The 19,042-nt window shown below is 41.2% G+C and overlaps 1 protein-coding gene across 1 annotated transcript in view; it reads right to left on the bottom strand.

Annotated features, from left to right (window-relative positions):
* Positions 1–1,885: 1,885 nt before the first annotated feature.
* The window catches only part of KIAA1958 (KIAA1958 ortholog), a 34,054-nt gene continuing 16,897 nt past the window's right edge, over positions 1,886–19,042 (bottom strand). The window contains exon 2 of the mRNA XM_065406885.1: positions 1,886–2,931. Within this exon, the coding sequence (XP_065262957.1) occupies positions 1,886–2,931 (1,046 nt within the window). The remainder of the gene's footprint in view (positions 2,932–19,042) is intronic.

Raw genomic sequence — 19,042 nt, 5'->3', positions numbered from 1 at the left:
CAGGTGGGAGAGAGATTCGTTGGGGTGAAATTCATGCTTGTGCAGAGGGCCACCACAAGGCCGACGTGCTATTAACGTTCCACTGAAGACCTCAAAATAAGGCTGAAGTGATGCATAGAACCTTGCGCTAATCCTCTGCATAGGAGAAAATTTCATCCTCGCATCAGTTAAAGTATATTCAAACACAGTGTTGGGTTGGTCAGTTTCTACTTCTTTTTGCTACCCTTATTCTCATCCTCCCGTTATTCTCCACTGGTTTAAATTTCACTCACTACAGAGTTGCAGATCTAAAGAACGTCAATAAAGAAACAGACAGCTTGTTCACCTATAGCCTGATCAAGCACCCATTGAAGTCAATGGATGGACTGCCATTAACTTCCATGGCCATCAAATCAAGTCGCTAGTGGTTTTGTCTAAAGTCTCATCTTTGCAGTGCTAGGGTACCTTAGCAAAGCATTTTCATATGTAATGCAGCATAAACTCAGTTCAATTACCACCAAAATGATCATACTCAATTTTAAAGGTTAGGGATTATAATGTAATGGTTCCAACTGAAATGTTTAATTTGTCAGTGTCTTCCCTGTGCTTAATGAACAATTATACTGCAAAGTAAATCAGCTGGAAAGATAACAGTCATTATTTAGTCTTTAAGGGCCAAATTCTGCTTTCATATTCACTAGGCTGACCAGACAGCAAGTATGAAAAATTGGGACAGAGGGTGGGGGGTAATAGGTGCCTATATACGACAAAGCCCCAAAAATCGGGACTGTCCCTATAAAATCGGGACATCTGGTCACCCTAATATTCACACATATTGTCTTCAATGGGAATTGTGTGTTAGCTGAATTTATCTCATTGTGTTTTCTAGTATTTTAAGAATTTAGTTCCCCCCCACATATTAAATATAAAAATGATTTAAATTGTTCATTATGCCTCCTATGGATTTTGAATGACAAGTGAAGACACATTTGATTTATCTGTAGTCTATTTTTATGGCTTGGGAAAAGATTTCTGATTTTTCAGCACTGTTGCATTCCCCGGACAATTGAAAGAGTAGCTGAAATTCTAATTTAGTAGAAGCTCACGCTGCATTTCCATGGATGACATAAAACAAAATACTAATGACCAATGCTTAGTTTGAAACAGTAAAGATTATTTGTATAACAGTCTTTTTGCCATTACACCTTTGCATATTGTTCAAAACAATATTCCATAGTCTAAAGACCAGCGACATTCTTGATCACAGAAAATCAACAACAAAAAATAGTTAAAAATAGTCTTCAGTGGACTTTGTTTAGGAATATTATATATTTTTCCAGCTGGCATAAATGAGTCTCAGGGACCACAACGATAAGAAAACAAAAACTGCTCTAAATGATTTCACATGCTTACACTGATACATCTCTTATTTCCTGATCTGGCTGAACAAGAACAAGCTTTCAGGTAGCCAGTGATAAGTTTGTCTCCCTCTACCTTGGAGATCATGTTGTTAAAATAAGAAGCTTTACAAAACGATTTAAAACCGATTTGAGATGTAAGCCTCCATGGGGATTTACACTCATTGTTTGCATGCATGTTAAAAACTGTATTTCCAGTCTCTCTTGTGTTGCCTGAGAACCATTTTGCCCTTGTAAAATCTGCAATTATATTATAACCCATAAGTAGCTTTCATTTTTGTATTAAACACTATAAATACTATGTTAGTAATACTAAACTATTTCTATCGACTTATTTGTAAAAAGAAAAATATATTATATATTTATATTTTTTATAAAGTGAATTAACACTGGGAAGGTGTGGGGAATAGTGTACAATCACAGTTGATGTGTATTATTGGGCATAAATTCAGAGCTTAACAAAAAACTGTTCAATTGAAATCCACCTTTCAGGCCGTGTCGGAGGAAGAGTCATAAGAAGCCGACACTATGAAGTTGCCAGAACTGGAGTGGCTTGCCATAGACTGGGCAGCTTGTTGACTTAAATTGTTACAGATTAGCACCAGCTGGTTACTCTGTGCTTCGGACAGGGTGCTGCAGCTCTGGTAGACGCTGAAGTTGGTCTTTCTGCCAGGGATGTTGCCCTTCTCGCACATCGTCTTTACCATCTTTGCAAGCTTGTTTTTTCCCAGGGCTTGACAGTTGTACCAATGAAGTGCAGCCAGGTTGACAACCGGCTTGATGGACAGGTAGAAAGGAGCATCTTCGTATCGCATTGCAGGGGGCCGTCTTTGAGCGTACTCCTTGTAGTCTTGCACTGGGCAGGTCTGTGGAGCATGCTGGGTGGCATAGACTCTGGAATCAGTCCCTCCTCTCTTGGTTTTGGCATTCATATCCCCAGTCTCTTGCCCCATCCACTCCAAGTATTCCAAGCCTGTTTCTGTCACCCGGAGCCTGATATCCCCCCATTTGAGGGTGGACCCATGAAAACCTGTACAGTGTCCAAACGCCTTAGTATTATTTAGCCAGACAAGGTTCAGCAGCCCCTCGGGATTATATCGACTCAACAAGCCTCTTTTGCGTAGGATAAGCTCATCAGCAAAGGTCAGCTTCATGGATTTGTGTGGCTTGTTTCCTTTACCTTTACACCTCAGCTCTATCTGCTTTTGCTTCAAAGCTTCTTGAGATCTCTTGAACTCCTTATCCCTTGTAATACTGTATCCATACCTGTGTTCTTTGAGATAGCGCTCCAGCCCGCACTGATAGTTGGCCAAGCTGTTTGGCTCATATTCTGAGCCATCCTTCTGTCTGGCATCCACAAAGAAGGAAGCTAAGTATGCATCGAGCTCTTTGCAAGGGATGACATAGATTTCCCGGGTTTCTGAGGGATATTTGGAGATGAGAAACTCTCTGAAGTTACGGAGAGCCGTCTGAGTGCTGCGAATGGTTTTCTCATTCTGCTCCCTGCTGAGTTCCGCTGCTCTCTCATCCTGGTCTGACAGAGGAAAAAGAATAGACAAGGGAACAATGAGTTTGTGCGACGTGTTTCCCCCCAAAATAATTTCCTTAAGAAAGGAAAAAAAATCAATTTCACAAAGATCATTGGAAAACATTATTACATACCTGTCTCATGTTTGAAAAGCCAACTTCAGTTTCACAAATGATGTTACTAGAGTATGGCAAAAAAACAATCAAAATGAGCTCCTCCTGTCACTGGCGCACACTTGGGCGCATGGAGATTTGTGGAAAAGTCTGGGACTAGAGGCAAGTCTGCATTTTCGAACAAATGTGAGATAGAAAACTTGTAGATTGATTCCACTGCTGTGCGCAGGGGCCCAATTCGAGTAGCTAAACCCATTCTGAATTGCTTCATTTGTGAAACCAGAGGTTGTACTGGTTCCAATTAAAAAACAAAACAAAAACTAAAGCATCATATTTATTCCATTAAAAAGTATCTTTAATGAGATGCATTTTCGAGGACTAAATAAATATAGACAGAAATGTACAGAACAGTATTATAACACAACACACCCAAACACAAAGGGTTTGCAAATAACCATACTACAGTGCAATGCATAGTTTACAAGCAGGGCCGGCCCTAGACCAAATGGCACCCCAGGCAAGGACCATCTTTGGCGCTCCCCACCCCCCATCTGTTAAACTTTTGAATACCTTATTTTTTATTGCATTTGTAGCCCATTTCGCGACTTTGATGCACAATTTACATGCATGATTTATCCCGGTCATATAAGACGATAAATTTGCACACTAGGATATGTAAATCTGTATTTATTCATGCACAGTACCCTGAGCCCAGCACCCCAGGCAGTCGCCTGGGTCACCTGCCCCTAAATCCACCCCTGTTTACAAGTGTACAGATATGAAAGATATAAAATATTTCATCTTTAGGGGACAGAGAAGAAAAACATCAGTAGCTACCAAGACAGCACTCCACAAATTCACTTAGACTTAAGATCACCTACACAATGAGGTTTCTTCTTGAGAGTGGAACCATTTCTCCTTGAGGAACTGACCTTTCTTTCATGCTGGAAACCTTGGCAGAAGATCAAAATCTGGAAACAATTTTATGCTGGTCTACAAGGATATTTTTATAGGCCTTTGTGATCAGTGACAAATCAAACCACAGTTGTTAATCAGAGTTCAAGCCATCACTAAAGATAACTTTTGTTGCGCTACTAATTTTCTTGCTGATCATGGCATTAAAAGCATAAAAAGGAAACATTTAAATTACATGTGATATTGAAAGACTATTTTCTTTACATGTGCAAACTACCCATCTATACAAGATTGTAATTTAGAAGCACAAAAGGTGGAATATGACAATGCTTAATGGTATTAGAAAATGATCAACAACAAACACAAAGAGGCAATATTTCAGTGACAAGCACAAGGAATTAGCTATGCTCTGTTGTAGTTAAAGGAACTCGGTTCTGACGTTTTTCCAATTAACAAGCAGAAATGATTCAGGCCTTTTTTATATGTCATTAAAAAAAACACTACATACAATTTCATTGTGTTTTGCCCTTTGCAGGTTACCTTTAAAAGTGTCCTTATTTATAACCGCAGATAGGTCCCGGCATTTGCATTTCAGTGAGAACACAGTAACACCTAGCGACCAGCTGGATTTATCCAATTTACATATTACAAATGTTATACAAGGCAATGTGCACTACCCACTCTTCCTGTTTAAATCAGGCCAAAATAACATCAGGCCAGTTAACTCAGCCATGTTTGGTGGGTGATGCTCACAAATTCACTTTCGTCTGCTAGCCCTCAAACACTGGCATCATCCACATTTTAAAGCGTTTTGGAGGATAAATCGGATTTTTCAGTTGGTCTGAAGCTACATATCGTCTGGACCTCAATTCTGGGCACTAGGAGGAGCTGGAACTGGCCATTTCCCCAGATTAGATTAGAAGAGTCCATTCTCTCATGAAAAACAATCCCAGCACCTCCAGTCCCCCCTCCTGTTAGCCCTGTGAATGGTTCTCACTCTCAGCCCTGCCTGCAGAAGGGAAAGAAGCCCAGGTGCCCTGACGGCACTGTGACATACCATAACAATGATATTCAGGGTTGCTCTCCAGTCACCCCAGATCCCCTGCTCATTGCAGTGAATTGCAGGAGGAAGAGGAAATCTGTGAAATTTAAAGAGGAGACAGGACCAAAGGCCAAACAATGTACTGGATGCCTGTCCTCTTTGATTGCTATTTATCACTTTCGTTTTCTTCCTGAAAAGTTGACAGGTATGTAATTTGGATGTCAGATGTTTAACTCTGACAAGGTGTCATATTTACATTTTTCTTTTGATCATTGTGACAAAGATGAAATGTTTCTAATATACACATAATTCATGAGAACTAGTGAGTCTCCAAGGACTCAACATGGATGCATCTTGAGATATCTATTCAACTCCAGTATTTCATCTATTGTTCAGATAAACAGAGGAGTTATATTGTCCTATAGTCACTTATCAAGACAAAGAAAAAAGCATAATACAGTCACCATACTGTTTATCGTCTGATGCATGTTTCCAAGAGTAGGATCAAAACAGAAGTTCTGCAAAAATGCTGCTTCATATTTATTTTCCATTAATTACTTCCATATTGAAAATTGCTTAGTTTACAAGTAACTATGGTTTTTTTCCCTAATAGCCAGCAAAACATGATGACTTTAGTATCTGAAAATCCAACTGTAGTCTATCTACTTTCAACCTCATCATCACCAACAATAAGGATCTGGAATCAGAAATCAGCTGGCACTTCTGCTGATGATGAATAAAAATGAACTGTTTTTCAACAGCTGCATTACTTTTTCACTACTGGCATTAGTAAAACTTTCTTTATGGAGGGGGGTAAGAGGGAGGTCAGGGAACTAAACAGACATGATTTGAAAGAGACACAAGTCTAAATCCTGCCCTTGCTGTCACCGTAAAGGGTTCCGTTATCACATCCTTCCATTTTGGTGTATGTACAGTATGGCCTTATTGGGGTATTAAAGCCTTGATTCAACAAAGCACGAGTATCCCACTGACTCATGTGCTTCAGTGCTTTGCTGAATCAGGGTCTAAGAGCAGAATGATCCTTTCTCCCTGTGTAACTGAAATAGGTCATCTCTGCTGTCTAGGTGATGATGGACAGCATGTATAGAGCCTCAGCATATGACAAAACCAGCTTTTGCCTATGTCTGAAGATCATCTCCCTTGAGGCTCCTGTGAGGCACTGAGTGTTCTCATTAACTCTGGGGGGAGCAGAGAGAGGTCAGCCCCACATAGGAGGTGCTCGGGATCTTGTAGGTTCAGTCCCTAATCCACTTGAGTGCTGCTGCTTAATTCTGTCCTGGAATGAGAGCCTCACTCCTGCTCTGGCCCCTATACACTGGGCCAGTGCAGTGTAAAGGGGCCCTAAAAGCCCTGGTTCCAGCCGGGGGAAGATTCCCCCAGGACGGTTACTGGAGAACACAGACATAAGGCTACTCTTCGAGGACCCCCATCAAAAGCTGCAGAGCAGGGGGTGTGCCAGGGTGCGTCTGGGAGCAGAAGGCTGTGTCAACGACAGATGGGGCTCCAGAGATTTCAGACAGGGCTGCCTAAATTATCCTGGGGGCCTCTCCAGCCCCCAGAGCAACCCAAGATTGGGAAGGTGCATTCCTCCAGAGTAGACAACTAGTATTGGCAGCCCCATTTTATGGATAGAGAAACTGAGGCACAGAGAGATTAAGTGACTTGCCCAAAGTCACGCAGAAGGGCCAGGAACAGAACCCATATCAGATCTCCTGGTCCCAATCTTGCTTCTTAACCACAAGGCCAGGCATTCAGTGGAACCCGCCCATGGGATGTTGATTCCCATGCAGGATAAGTGGAATTGTAAGGGTCTAGGACTGTAAACATCCCCTTTGAAGCACATGCCAGCTGTCAAACGAACACTGCTGAATCAGGTTTCTGCAGTGAACATGCGACTAAAAAGTAACAGCTCTGTTTTGAAGACTAACCACAATATTGATGTTGATATAAAAGAACCCCCAGTATACCACAATGGAGACTAACCTGGATCAATGCCTGGGAGAAATCCTTTTATTCTGGTAGGGTACAGTGTTGAAATAAAGAGCTGATGCTGTTTAAAGCATGGGAACAAACATTTACTTCAGTACAGCAACCACCATTTATAAGTCATCAGTATTTTGACTGGCAGCCCACATTTCCACCCCCACCCTCAGACACACTTTTAAAATACTGCTTCTGTATACATAGCCCATACAACGGCTTCCTGTTAAATATGCCATAAATCATCACTTGTTAAAGGATGGCTTGTCACAACACAGGAGCAACACACAGTCACTCATCTTTTCTGAACTTGTGAAGATAAATTTCATATCTGCAAGTAAGCTGTTCTAAATCCTCTGTGCTTTAAAGATGCCTGGTAGTTACTATTAACTATTAACAAATCAGTGCCTTAACTAGCTTCTGATTAATTATTTCAGTGGTCTGGCGTGTCACTTTGCATGGGAGGCAGGGACTTTTAAACATAATGGGGCAGGTGCTCCACTGGTGTAAATCAGCAGAGATTCATGGTAGTCAGCAGATTTACATCAGCTCAGAGTCTGGCGAAATGGGCCTGATTTGCCACTGTATTACTCTGATTTTATGCCGATGTAACTGTGGTGAATCATGCCCATTACGTTAAAACGCCGCACCTCCACTGGCGTAAGCCAGGGGTAATGCCGTGCAGAATCACGCCGTAGAGCTATAATTCTGACACAACCAATGTCGACCCAACAGAGATTTCAAACAGCAACCTGTATTCTATGAGAGTTGGAAGGCGGCAAATAATTCTGTTTCTATTTTCCCTGGCCTCATTAAAATCTTAACTCCCCCCATCTCACCTATAGGAAATGAGGAAGAAGGGAAGGTTTAAAAAAAAAGTTAATGTAGCCACAAAAAAGTGTACAGGCCTTATATAATAAGGATCTGACACTTAGGAGTGCTGGTAAGGAACTGGAGTTCATTTCCTGGTCTCAGACATATGATCTGGGTCAGGGGGACAAAGGTCTACATCCCTGTCCAAGGTGAGCGGTCAATATCCACTGATCCCGGTGCCTAATGTTACTCTTAACTGAGTAACTACAGGTTCCTGTCATAGTCACCCTTGTCTCGCTTTTCCCCTTTTCCTGTCCATATCCCGCCCTTGCTGTGTCATGCTGAATTTGCATTACGCACTCTGCTGAGCCGGGTTTTTCTGAAGTCCTAGCAAATTATTTTGCTGCTTGATAGAAAGAAAAAAAATAAAAACATATATAGCATTGATACGATCTTGTGTATTCTCAGGCCAGAACCCTGCTTGTAACAACCTGAAACACTGCTGGGTTCCATTCAGTACAGAGCTCTGACCAGTTTTTTTCTGAGAACCTAGGCTACTCAAACTGTACGCGACCGAGTTTGCTGGCAGCACTAGTTAATAAAATAGCTTTGAAACAAATAAAACTGTCCATACTGATCTATGCAGCCCCACTTTACTGTAGTATTGAAGCATCTTGCGTTGTTTAATGTATTTATGCTCACAAGGTGGGGAAATACTATTCTCCTTTTACAGAAGGGAAACTGAGGCACAAAGAGACTAAGGGACAGATCCTCAAAGATATTTAGGCATCTAACTACCTTTGTGGATCTGGGCCTAAGTGACTTGCCCAAAGTCACACAGAAAGTCTCTGGTGGTGCAGGAACTGAACGCAGATCTTCTGATTCCCAGACAAGTAACTTAACAACCAGATCATCCTTCCTCACTAAACTACAGCTGTGTTTAACTCAGTTGTAACTACCATGGTTTGGATTTTTTCTATTCTGATTGCAGTACAGATAAGGCCTAACACTAACAATTGAATTACAAATTGAGGGTTATTTCAGCATGAAAAGTCATTGGGTAACACTGAATAACACAGCTGCATTTAAACTCTTCTGTAGTTATACACAAAGGAAACAAATATTTGCTTTAGTTAGACTCAGATGCTGGTTTCTTTAAGGTTCAAAAGCATTCGGTTTATAACATTACTGAGAGTCACCAGATGGAGCTACTACAGGGAGTCTCAAATTCAGTTTAACTGAACCTATAGACAGTTAGATCTTGGCAGAAATATGATGCTAGTTGTGATGTGGTTTTCTTATAAGCTGCACGTGTCACCAGTCAAAGGGAATGTCTATACTGCAAGGGAAGGTCTGATTGCAGTAGGGTGACCAGATATCCTGATTTTATAGGGACAGCCCTGATCTTCAGATTGCAGCACAGGTAGGCATCCCTGTGATCGCAGCACAGGTAGGCATCCCTGTGATTGCTTTAATCTACAGTAGTGAAGATGCGGTGGGACGGGCTTCAGCACAGACTAGCAACCAAAGTACAAGCCCACTAGGGAGCTGGGGTGCATACTCAAGTTGTTAGCCTGTCCTGAAGCCCATGCCACTATGTCTACACTACTATTGTTACCTTGGCTAGCTAGGTTAAAGCTAGCGTGGGTATGCCTGTCCGCATTGCAATTACACATTCATTTGCAGCTTACACGTACCCAAAGTTTGTTCACTGCCCAATTCTCTCTCTGATTAGAACAGATTCTTAAGTGCAAACCTACTGCCTACAGAATATTTTAATACAAGCGAACAAAAACATGCCCTGGTGTCAAAAACATGCCAGTGTGGTGCTAAGTGCTCACAACTCCGTGCTGAAAACACAACACACAGCACCTTGCAGGCTTCATGCCTAGCACTACAATACAGTTATTCTAGAGACTTGCTCACAGTAAATGCTAATGTTACATTGACAGGCAAGGCCATACCCAGAATACAAGCAACTTTTATGATCACGGAATTCAGAAGACAGCAATCTGGCTCTTCGTTCTGTCCTAGAAATAACATTGGAAAGTCACTCTCTCTTCTCAGTGTTGTAAAGATGGGAAACCACCTCTTCCCAGACTCAGAGGTCTCATTGATAAATCGTGCCTGAGACTATGCAGGACCACTCCAAGAGTAAGAGAGCCCATAACAACAGACAGCACAGCTCTTGTAGAATGATATTTCTAGCATTTTTATTCCCTCGCTATCTGTTCAGAATTGACTTTGCTTGGCAGCTCCTCCTCCGCCCACATACACACACACACGAAGTGCAGAAGGGCTTCAGTTGCAAAATATATATTTATCGGTTTTGACATATAACAACTGCTGAACTCTGCAGAATCAAAGGAATAACACAGTGGCTAAGGATCACTTTTAAGAAAAAAACCCCACACCAGACATTTTGCTTGAATTTTTACCCTAGTCATTTATATTGCCATGGAATTCTGCCTATCAGTTAAACTTCCCTCCTCTAAACACCACAATGCTTAGGCCAAAGACTCTATATTTTAAGGTTTTCATCAAGTGCTTTCAATTGCATGTAAAATCTCTAAGATTGCTAATATTTCTTACTTAAAACCCATTTGCACATGCTCTTACAGTTTTCTGGTCAACACAAATTACATTTATGATCAATTAACTTCCCCAAAATTACAAGTGAAATATTTCATGAGTCCAAAATTAAGACATATTCAGATTTCCTTGAAGAAAAGTGAATGCAGATTCCACGTAAATGAGCACAAGAATATTTGTAACCTGATATCTCAGTAAAGTAAGAGTTTCTAAAATAAACATTAGTTATCTGTCCACTTTTTACAGGATGTACATCTGAACAGATGTTAAGGCAGGCTCTAGTTTTAGTTTGGTTTTTCAGCATGTATTCTTTTCTCCCACTTTTACCACAATCAGGGCCGGCCCTAGACCAGATAACACCCCAGGCGAGGAGCATCTTCAGCACACCCCCGCCCCACCCAGTTTGTTAAACTTTTGAACACCTTATTTTTTATCGCATTTGGAGCCCATTTCACAACTTGGATGCATAATTTGCATGCATGATTCATCCCTGTCATATAAGATGAATAATTTGTACGCTAGGATCTGTAAATCTATATTTATTCATGCACAACACCCCGAGCCTGGCACTTCCCAAGACAGGCACCCCTGGCAGTTGCCTGGGTCACTTGCCCTAAATCCAGACCTGACCACCAGATCCTTTAAAGATATGGGGTAAAATCCTGGCCCCATTGAAATCAATGGCAAGCCTGCCATTGACTTTATTGGGGCCAGGATTTCACCCATGAATGCTACAAAATTTGAAGCCCAACTCTACAAGGCTCTGAGTTCTCTGAACTCCCTCAGAACCTTACAGGATCAGGCCCAGAAACAGTAAGTGCAACTGATACATAGTTGGTCACATCCTCAGCTGGTGTAAATTGGCAGAGCTCCTTTGGCTTCCGTGGAGCTTTGCAGATGTACACCAGCTGAGGATCTGGCCCTGCCTGTTTAGTTATTTAGAAGAAAACAACCTACCTCAAATTAAACAGACACTTTCCTCACCCCCCTTCCTGACCCACCCTTCTTTTAGTTATTTAGGAGACTGGTGCTTCTCCTTTTCAATATTTGCAACACTTTAGTAGCAACCTCGGAATGCAGGGCCTGAAACGTACTTTCAAAGTTTTTGGTTGTTTTTATTTTATTTTGTTTTAAGTGTAACCTTAACATTGACACTTCTGGCTGTCTGATTTGGAGGCTGTTTGTTGTGTGTTTGGGTTGGTGTTTTTTAACTACAACGTTATTTTACATTGTTTCCCACTTAAGCTACTGAAACCTATTTACAGCCTTAGCTCTGTGTCATGAAGTTTTTGTCTGCGAATACCTAATTTTTTTTAAACCTCAACTGCTGTGTGATGCATTGGTGTGCATCACTGGCCTGGGAAGATGGAATGCACTATTTCTGCATTGGTAAGGTATTCACATGGAGCAAACCGCCACAGGAGCCCTTGTGAGGTTTATATGCTTTGTGTGAGTGCCTACTGTGTCTCCGCATGATAGTTATAACCCCTGCAGGATTCTTGGCAGTAGTTCATAGAAATACTTGGACCCCTTTATGATCTATGAGAATCTTTTGACCATCTAAGATCTATGAACATGGATCTATGTTTCACCGCATACAAACAGAGAAGTTAGATACAACACATAAAATATTCTGGCTGGAAGGTTGCAATACAACACTACTTTTATTCTTAGAAACCAGGATGATAACATACAGTAGCCAAAATCAGAAAGAGACAAAGCAGGTTGCTCCCTAAGGCAGAGAGGCACAACTCACCCCCGCCTTGTTCTAGGCTGGCTCTTTCTATACTGGGGTCCACAACCGGCGGCACGCGGGCTGATTTTTAGTGGCACGCTGCTGCCAGCCGGGGTCCCGGCCGCCGGCCCCGCTCAACCTGCTGCTGGCCTGGATTATGGAACCCCAGACCAGCAGTGGGCTGAGCTGCTCAGACCGCTGCCGGTCTGGGGTTCCGGCCGCCGGCCCCACTCAGCCCGCTGCCGGTCTGGGGTTCCGTCTGCCGCCCGCGCTGCCGGTCTGGCACATGAAACCTTTTACTGGCATGTGAAACCTTAAATTAATGAAGACTTGGCACACCACTTCTCAAAGGTTGCCGACCCCTGTTCTATACTGTCTTCTTTCTCTGACACCCAGATCCCATGCTTCATTACAGAGCCCCTTTAGCCTATGATCTGGACCAGGAATCTCCTCCTGCCCACCCGCACCTTCACACACACTTAAAGTAATAGTTTGCAGTTCCTTCTCAGTACATCATAAGGATCCAATCCCGCAAAGACTATGAACATATTTAATTTCAAGCACATGAAGTTAAGTTCAAAGTATGTGCATATGTCTTTACAGGATCAGGGCCTTAGTCACATATGCTTGGCCAGCTTCAAAAACAAGTTTCAAATGCCTGCAACCTATGACTGAGGAGATCTATAACCCCATATATCTTCTGGCTCAGCTACAGATTTCCTAAATCTCTGCCAATACAATTTGCAGATTATATGAATTCCACTGACTTCTCATTGGTTTGGATCACACATCTCCAAAACCCTCCCTCCTTAACCCAGCAAACTACACCCAAAAACATTTCTCCTCAGGGAGGACAATATAATAACCCACATCTGAACTTTCCTGGCCAAGCTGTTTTCGAGCTATATGAAAACTGATTATTCAAACCGTGGTACCTGATCTTGACTAAGCCTTATTCAATCACCTCCAACTTTAGCAAAAAGTGCTCTTCTGCCAAAGGAGCACACATGAAAAAATTCAGGAAGATTAGATTAATTCTAGGCATGGTATGTGTCAAAATAGGTTTATATTGTAAAGCTACCATGTAAATATCAACTGTGGAGAGAGTATAATCTTTCCATAATTTCTGACTAGAAATAGTCCAATGTAGAGCTCTCTTTCCTGAAACGGATGCTTTAAATTGAAAATGTAGATTTTAAAGTAAAGTATAGAGCAGGAGACAATTTTAGCAAACGTAATTTTGTTGGTGTTAATATTAAGTATAGAAAACATACTCCCTTTTTGCCCACGACTTTGTATTAATGACTTGGTATAGGTGACCTTTCACGTCAATTACTATATAGTAACGTATTAGCTTTGTGGATTATTTGGCTGAGGAAAATCAGAACAACGTGTCAGTGACCATGTAATTTACCCTGGGAACTAGAGGTCGGATGATACATCATAGAAGTGATGCATTCCAAGAGGACTTGGCTAGCTAGTACCAATCCAGGAAAGGCATAACACACAACCCTCCCACAGAATTTCCACCTTTCTCCCCAGTGAGGCCCCAATTGAGCAAAGCATAGGTCCCAATTCAGGAAACACTTAAGCACATGCTTAAAATGCATTGGAATCAATGGAACTTAAGTGTGTGCTTAATGTTTCACTTAACATGGGTGACTTGCTGAGTCAGGGCCACAGTCAATATCATCCATGTATGGTATTGAATGTATTCTGAGCTAGTAGAAGAGAGAAAAGCAGAAAACAGCTCAGAACGAAGGCGGACAAAGAAAAACATGACGTTCGGGGAGACAAAGAAAAACGTTATGACGCTCTTAGAAATGCCTCCTTTGTTGAATTACATCTATTTTTAATTAATCTGGGAGCAGAAGGAAAAACACAAAATACAAAAGCTCCTGGGCCATAAATAAAACCATGGCCCGTATTTTCCATGCCTCAACCTCAACATTTGTGTCAGTGTATCTGCACACTCGAAAAGTGAGATTTGCAAACAGAACTTATGAATGCAAACTGCGGCGCTAGATGCCTATCTACCTGGATGACTCATGCAAAACTGCAAGCACAAATTTATATGCCAGGTTTGAAAATGTGGCCCTCCATGGTTCATGCCCAAAACAATCTCAAGCCCGATGGTATTTGGGTCCACTAGAGATGTTACGCTACAGGCAAGGCTACCAATACTACTCTTTCCTAGATGGTGAGCGCGCATGGGGCAGGAACACTCTTTGTATTATTTCTTTGTACAGTGCCTAAAATACAAAAAGGAACCTTAATCCCAGTTTGTGCCCTCTAGAAATTACCACAATGATGATAATGATAATATAGTATGTTGTGATCATATTGATTAAGATTAGAGTTACCGAAAATGCCTTTTTGGGTGCCTGTTTTGCTGTGGATCATATCAGATAAATAATACACAGTATTTATTCCCCTCAGAGGTGAGGAGGAAAGGGGCAGAGAACAGGAGGAACATGTACCACCTAACCTTTTAGTCTCCTCTTTATAGAATCATCGAAATGTAGGGCGGGAAGGGACCTCATGAAGCCATCTAGTCCAGCCCCCTGCACTGAAGCAGGACCAAATAAACCTAGCCCACCCCGACAGGTGTTTCTCTCATCTGTTCTTAAAAACCTCCAATAATAGGGATTCCACAACCTCTCTTGGAAGCCTATTCCAGTTCCTAACTATCCTTATAGTTAAAAATGTTTCCTAACATCTAACCGAAATCTCTCTTGCTGCACGTTAAGCCCATTACTTTTTGTCCTACCATCAGGGGACATGGAGAACAATTGATCACAGTCCTCTTTATAGCAGCCCTTTGAAGCCTGTAATCGGTCCCCCCATAGTCATCTTTTCTCAAGACTAAACATGCCAAGTTTTTTTAACCTTTCCTCGTTAATCAGGTTCTCTAAACCTTTTATCATTATTCTTGCTCCAATGTGTCTATACCTTTCTTAAAGTGCACGCCCAGAACTGGACCCAGTTCTCCAGCTGAGGCCTCACCAGTGCTGAGTAAAGCAGGAGAATTACCTCCCATGTCTTACATATGACACTCCTGTTAATACACTCCAGGATGATATTAGCCTTTTTTGCAACTGCATCACATTGTTAGCTCATCTTCAATTTGTGATCCACTATAACCCTCAGATCCTTTTCTGCCATACTACTGCCTAGCCAGTAATTCCCCGTTTTATAACTGGGCATTTGATTTTTCCTTCCTTAGTGAAATACCTTTGCGTTTGTCTTTATGGAATTCCATTCAGTTGATTTCAGACCAATTCTACAATTTGTCACGGTCATTTTGAATCCTAATCCTGCCCACCAAAGTGCTTGCAAGCCTCCCAGTTTGGTGTCATCTGCAAATTTTATAAGCACGCTCTCCACTCCATTATCCAAGTCATTAATGAAAATATTGAATAACGGAACCTTGGGGGACCCAACTAGATACATCCTGCCAGTTTGACAGCAAACCCTTGATTACTGCTCTTTAAGTACGATCTTTCAACCAGTTGTGCACCCACCTTATAGTATCATCATCTAGACCACAATTTCCTAGTTTGCTAATGAGACTGTCATGTGGGACTGTATCAAAATCCTTACTAAAGTCTAGATATATCACATCTACAGCTTCCCCTACCCTCATCTACTAGGCTAGTAACCCTTTCAAAGAAGGAAAGTAGGTTGGTTTGGCAGGATTTATTCTCGACAAATCCATGTTAGCTATTACCTATCACCCTATTATCCTTGATTGTTTAATAATTTGTTCCAGTAGCTTTCCAGGAATCGAAGTTAGGTTGACTGATCTCTAGTTCCCACTCAATACTGCTAGAGGATTAACACATTCCCATGCATGGCCCCCCAATTATTTTTTTTAATGTGGTTGCCCCACAGAAGAGCCACAGTGTTGTACTAGGGCGCTTAGATGCCTTTATTTTAATGAGCACATTGGCGATACCAATGCACTTGATCTCAAAGGGGAGAGCCACGTTCACAGAGCACAATTTGCCTGCTCTTGATTTAAATGCACTCCAGCCAGCAGATAAGAAACAGAGTTAGAAAATGCAGCGAGAAAATGAACAGAAAGGATGTAAAAACAAGGGAAACAATGAAGAGGTAGATGAAAAACAGATGAGGATCCTTGTCATTTGAAATCTAATTGTATGTCACAGCTTTGGAATGAGACACTAACTAGGGCAGCAAACAGAGAAACAAAAAAAAGAAAAAGAAGTATGTAATAAATATTTTATTACATTAATCATAATAAGCTGCACTTTAGTCTTGGCCAAAGCATATTCTTAAATCAACTTTAGAATATGATTGCAATTTCAGGCTTAGGAGCATGAAGCCCACATGACTGTAATTAATGCAATAAATCATGCTGGGGAACTTTCTACAAAAACCTGACAGTGCTTAGTTGATATATTGCTTATTAGAGATTGCAGACATTTTCTCCCTCACATACACCCCGTTTTATTATACTGCCAATGGTAGTGAATCAAAGGTACCCTTTTCTGATCTGTCTGAACTATCTACTACAGGTGTAATACATAACGTGTAGTGAGCTATGGCCATCACCCTCGGATATCACAAAACGTGGTGCCATGGTTCCCAGAGAAGCTCGTTTAAACACTCTTTCCCCCTTTGATTTAGTGTAGTAATAGACCTCACACCGCCTTATTAAAGAATCTGTGCTTTTATTTCTAAGATTCTAGCTGGGCAGAGTGACTGGCTTAAACAATTTACCTTTCCTTTCCTGACTGTACATTATCCCATATGAATGGAGCAAATTATGCAGAACAAGAACGCAATATCCAAAGGCTTCACAATTTACAATGCAGTAGGACTATTTTTAATGGACATTTACCAACTGAATTTCCTTTCTTTCTGTCAGGTTACATGCCTACATACATGCCCTTTAATTATGTCTAGCATCCAGCTGTTTACAAGATTCTTTGTAGGGTAGAAAATCTTTACAAAAAGTAAAATATTACACTTAACACAGCAAATAATTTTCAAAGGTTCATTTTTTCTTTCCATCTTTAGATTCACATTTAAACCCATTTTATTTTAGCTGCATTGGTTTCACATTAAGCTGAAGTTTCCAGTTTGCCATAGAGTCTGTTTAAATATGTTCAGGATTTTCAAATCTTTTCCTCTCTAATAGTGTGTGCGTATGCCCATGGAGCTCAGGATACTGTTATCTCTCTGCCATAATTATACAGTGGAGTTTTTGCTGTTAGTTTTGTTTTGTTATTTCCATAAAAATAATTTGTTATTCTCCAATAGCATATGAATAATCTGTACCACTGCTACTGAATGAATTCAGAGCAGACACTACATTGACTAATTCCTGCAAGGGCTAAGATGGGCTACAGTTTTATGTACATAATTATGGATGCATGGTTTATGTATATATTTACGGCTATCCTACTTTGTGCTAACGTAAGTTATTCAAATTTATTTAAGAACCACATTAGTGCGTGGTGTGTTGGGCACATTATTTGTCCCTTCACTTGACAGCTAGCAGAAACTGAGGCTAGGTCTACACTGCAGCGGGGGTCCGACCTAAGATACGCAACTTCAGCTACGTGAATACCGTAGCTGAAGTTGCGTATTTTAGGTCGGCTTACCTAGCGGTGAGGACGCGGGAAAGTCGACCGCTGCCGCGCTGCCGCCGACTCCGCTGCCGCCTCCTGCCGAGGTGGATTTCCGGAGTCGACGGCAGAGCGATCAGGGATCGATTTTACCACGTCTTCACTAGACGCGGTAAGTCGATCCCCGAAAAACCGATTGCTACCCGCCGGATCGGCGGGTAGTGAAGACAAAGCCCAAGAGACTGGAAGAGGGAGGCAGTAAAAAGCGATACAGAGAGAGAAAATTAGTGAAAAGCAAAACAGACAACAGCATATGGCTGAACAACTGGAGTTGGAATGCTAATAATAATTTTCCTGTCCCTTAATTTGTTTCCTGAGGTCTAGTCAGCCACACAGGGCAAGTCCCAAAGAATTGGCAGGATGAGTGCTGAGTGGACATTTGCATTTCGGAAGAATCAGTGAGAGGGGAAAAGACCCATAAGGCAGCACATACATGAATGAAGGCATGAGCACACTACACTCAGGGGAAGATTGCCCAGATTAGTGGACAGGAGAGAAAATTACACCCATTCACATAAGAAAATGTCCTAATTTATGTAGTTCCTCCATCTATCAGGCCTTACTGGCCACAATATGAGGGCAGTAAATAGATAAATAGATTTGGTGAGGGCCAGAATGGGATAAGAAAAAGAATAAAACAATCTAGGGCAAAGATAATTGGGACACAAGTATATCCAGATTTTTCAAAGGTTAGATCTATTGATACCATCACACCCTGAGTGTAATGTTTGGCACAAAACCAAATTAAGATTTGCATTACAGACGGGTGATCTAGTTCAGAACAGATATGCATTGGAATTCTCCCATCTCCGAATGTTTCTGAACACAAACATACTTTTAGCCAAGTTTCTCCACCAAACAAGGCAGCAGCCCCCTTTTTCCCTTTCTCTGAGCTTTCCGGTAAAATCCAACTGAAAATCTGACTATACATTGAATACATTTACTGTAGGCTTTAGATTAACAATAACATTTTTAAGTTCAACTTTCATGATAGAGTACTTGTATTAGGTGAATTGAAAAATACTATTTCTTTTATTTTTTACAGTGCAGATATTTGTAATAAAAATAAATATAAAGTGAGCACGGTACACTTTGTATTCTGTGTTGTAATTAAAATCAATATATTTGAAAATGTAGAAAAAAACATCCAAAATATTTAAATATTATTCTATTATTGTTTAATCGTGTGATTAATCACGATTAATTTTTTTAATCACTTGACAGCCCTAATTAGAAAATACAGATGTGT

This window comes from Emys orbicularis, chromosome 6 (assembly GCF_028017835.1).
Source record: "Emys orbicularis isolate rEmyOrb1 chromosome 6, rEmyOrb1.hap1, whole genome shotgun sequence".
NCBI classification, from domain to species: Eukaryota; Metazoa; Chordata; order Testudines; family Emydidae; genus Emys; species Emys orbicularis.
This window is presented reverse-complemented; position numbering and strand designations above follow the sequence as displayed.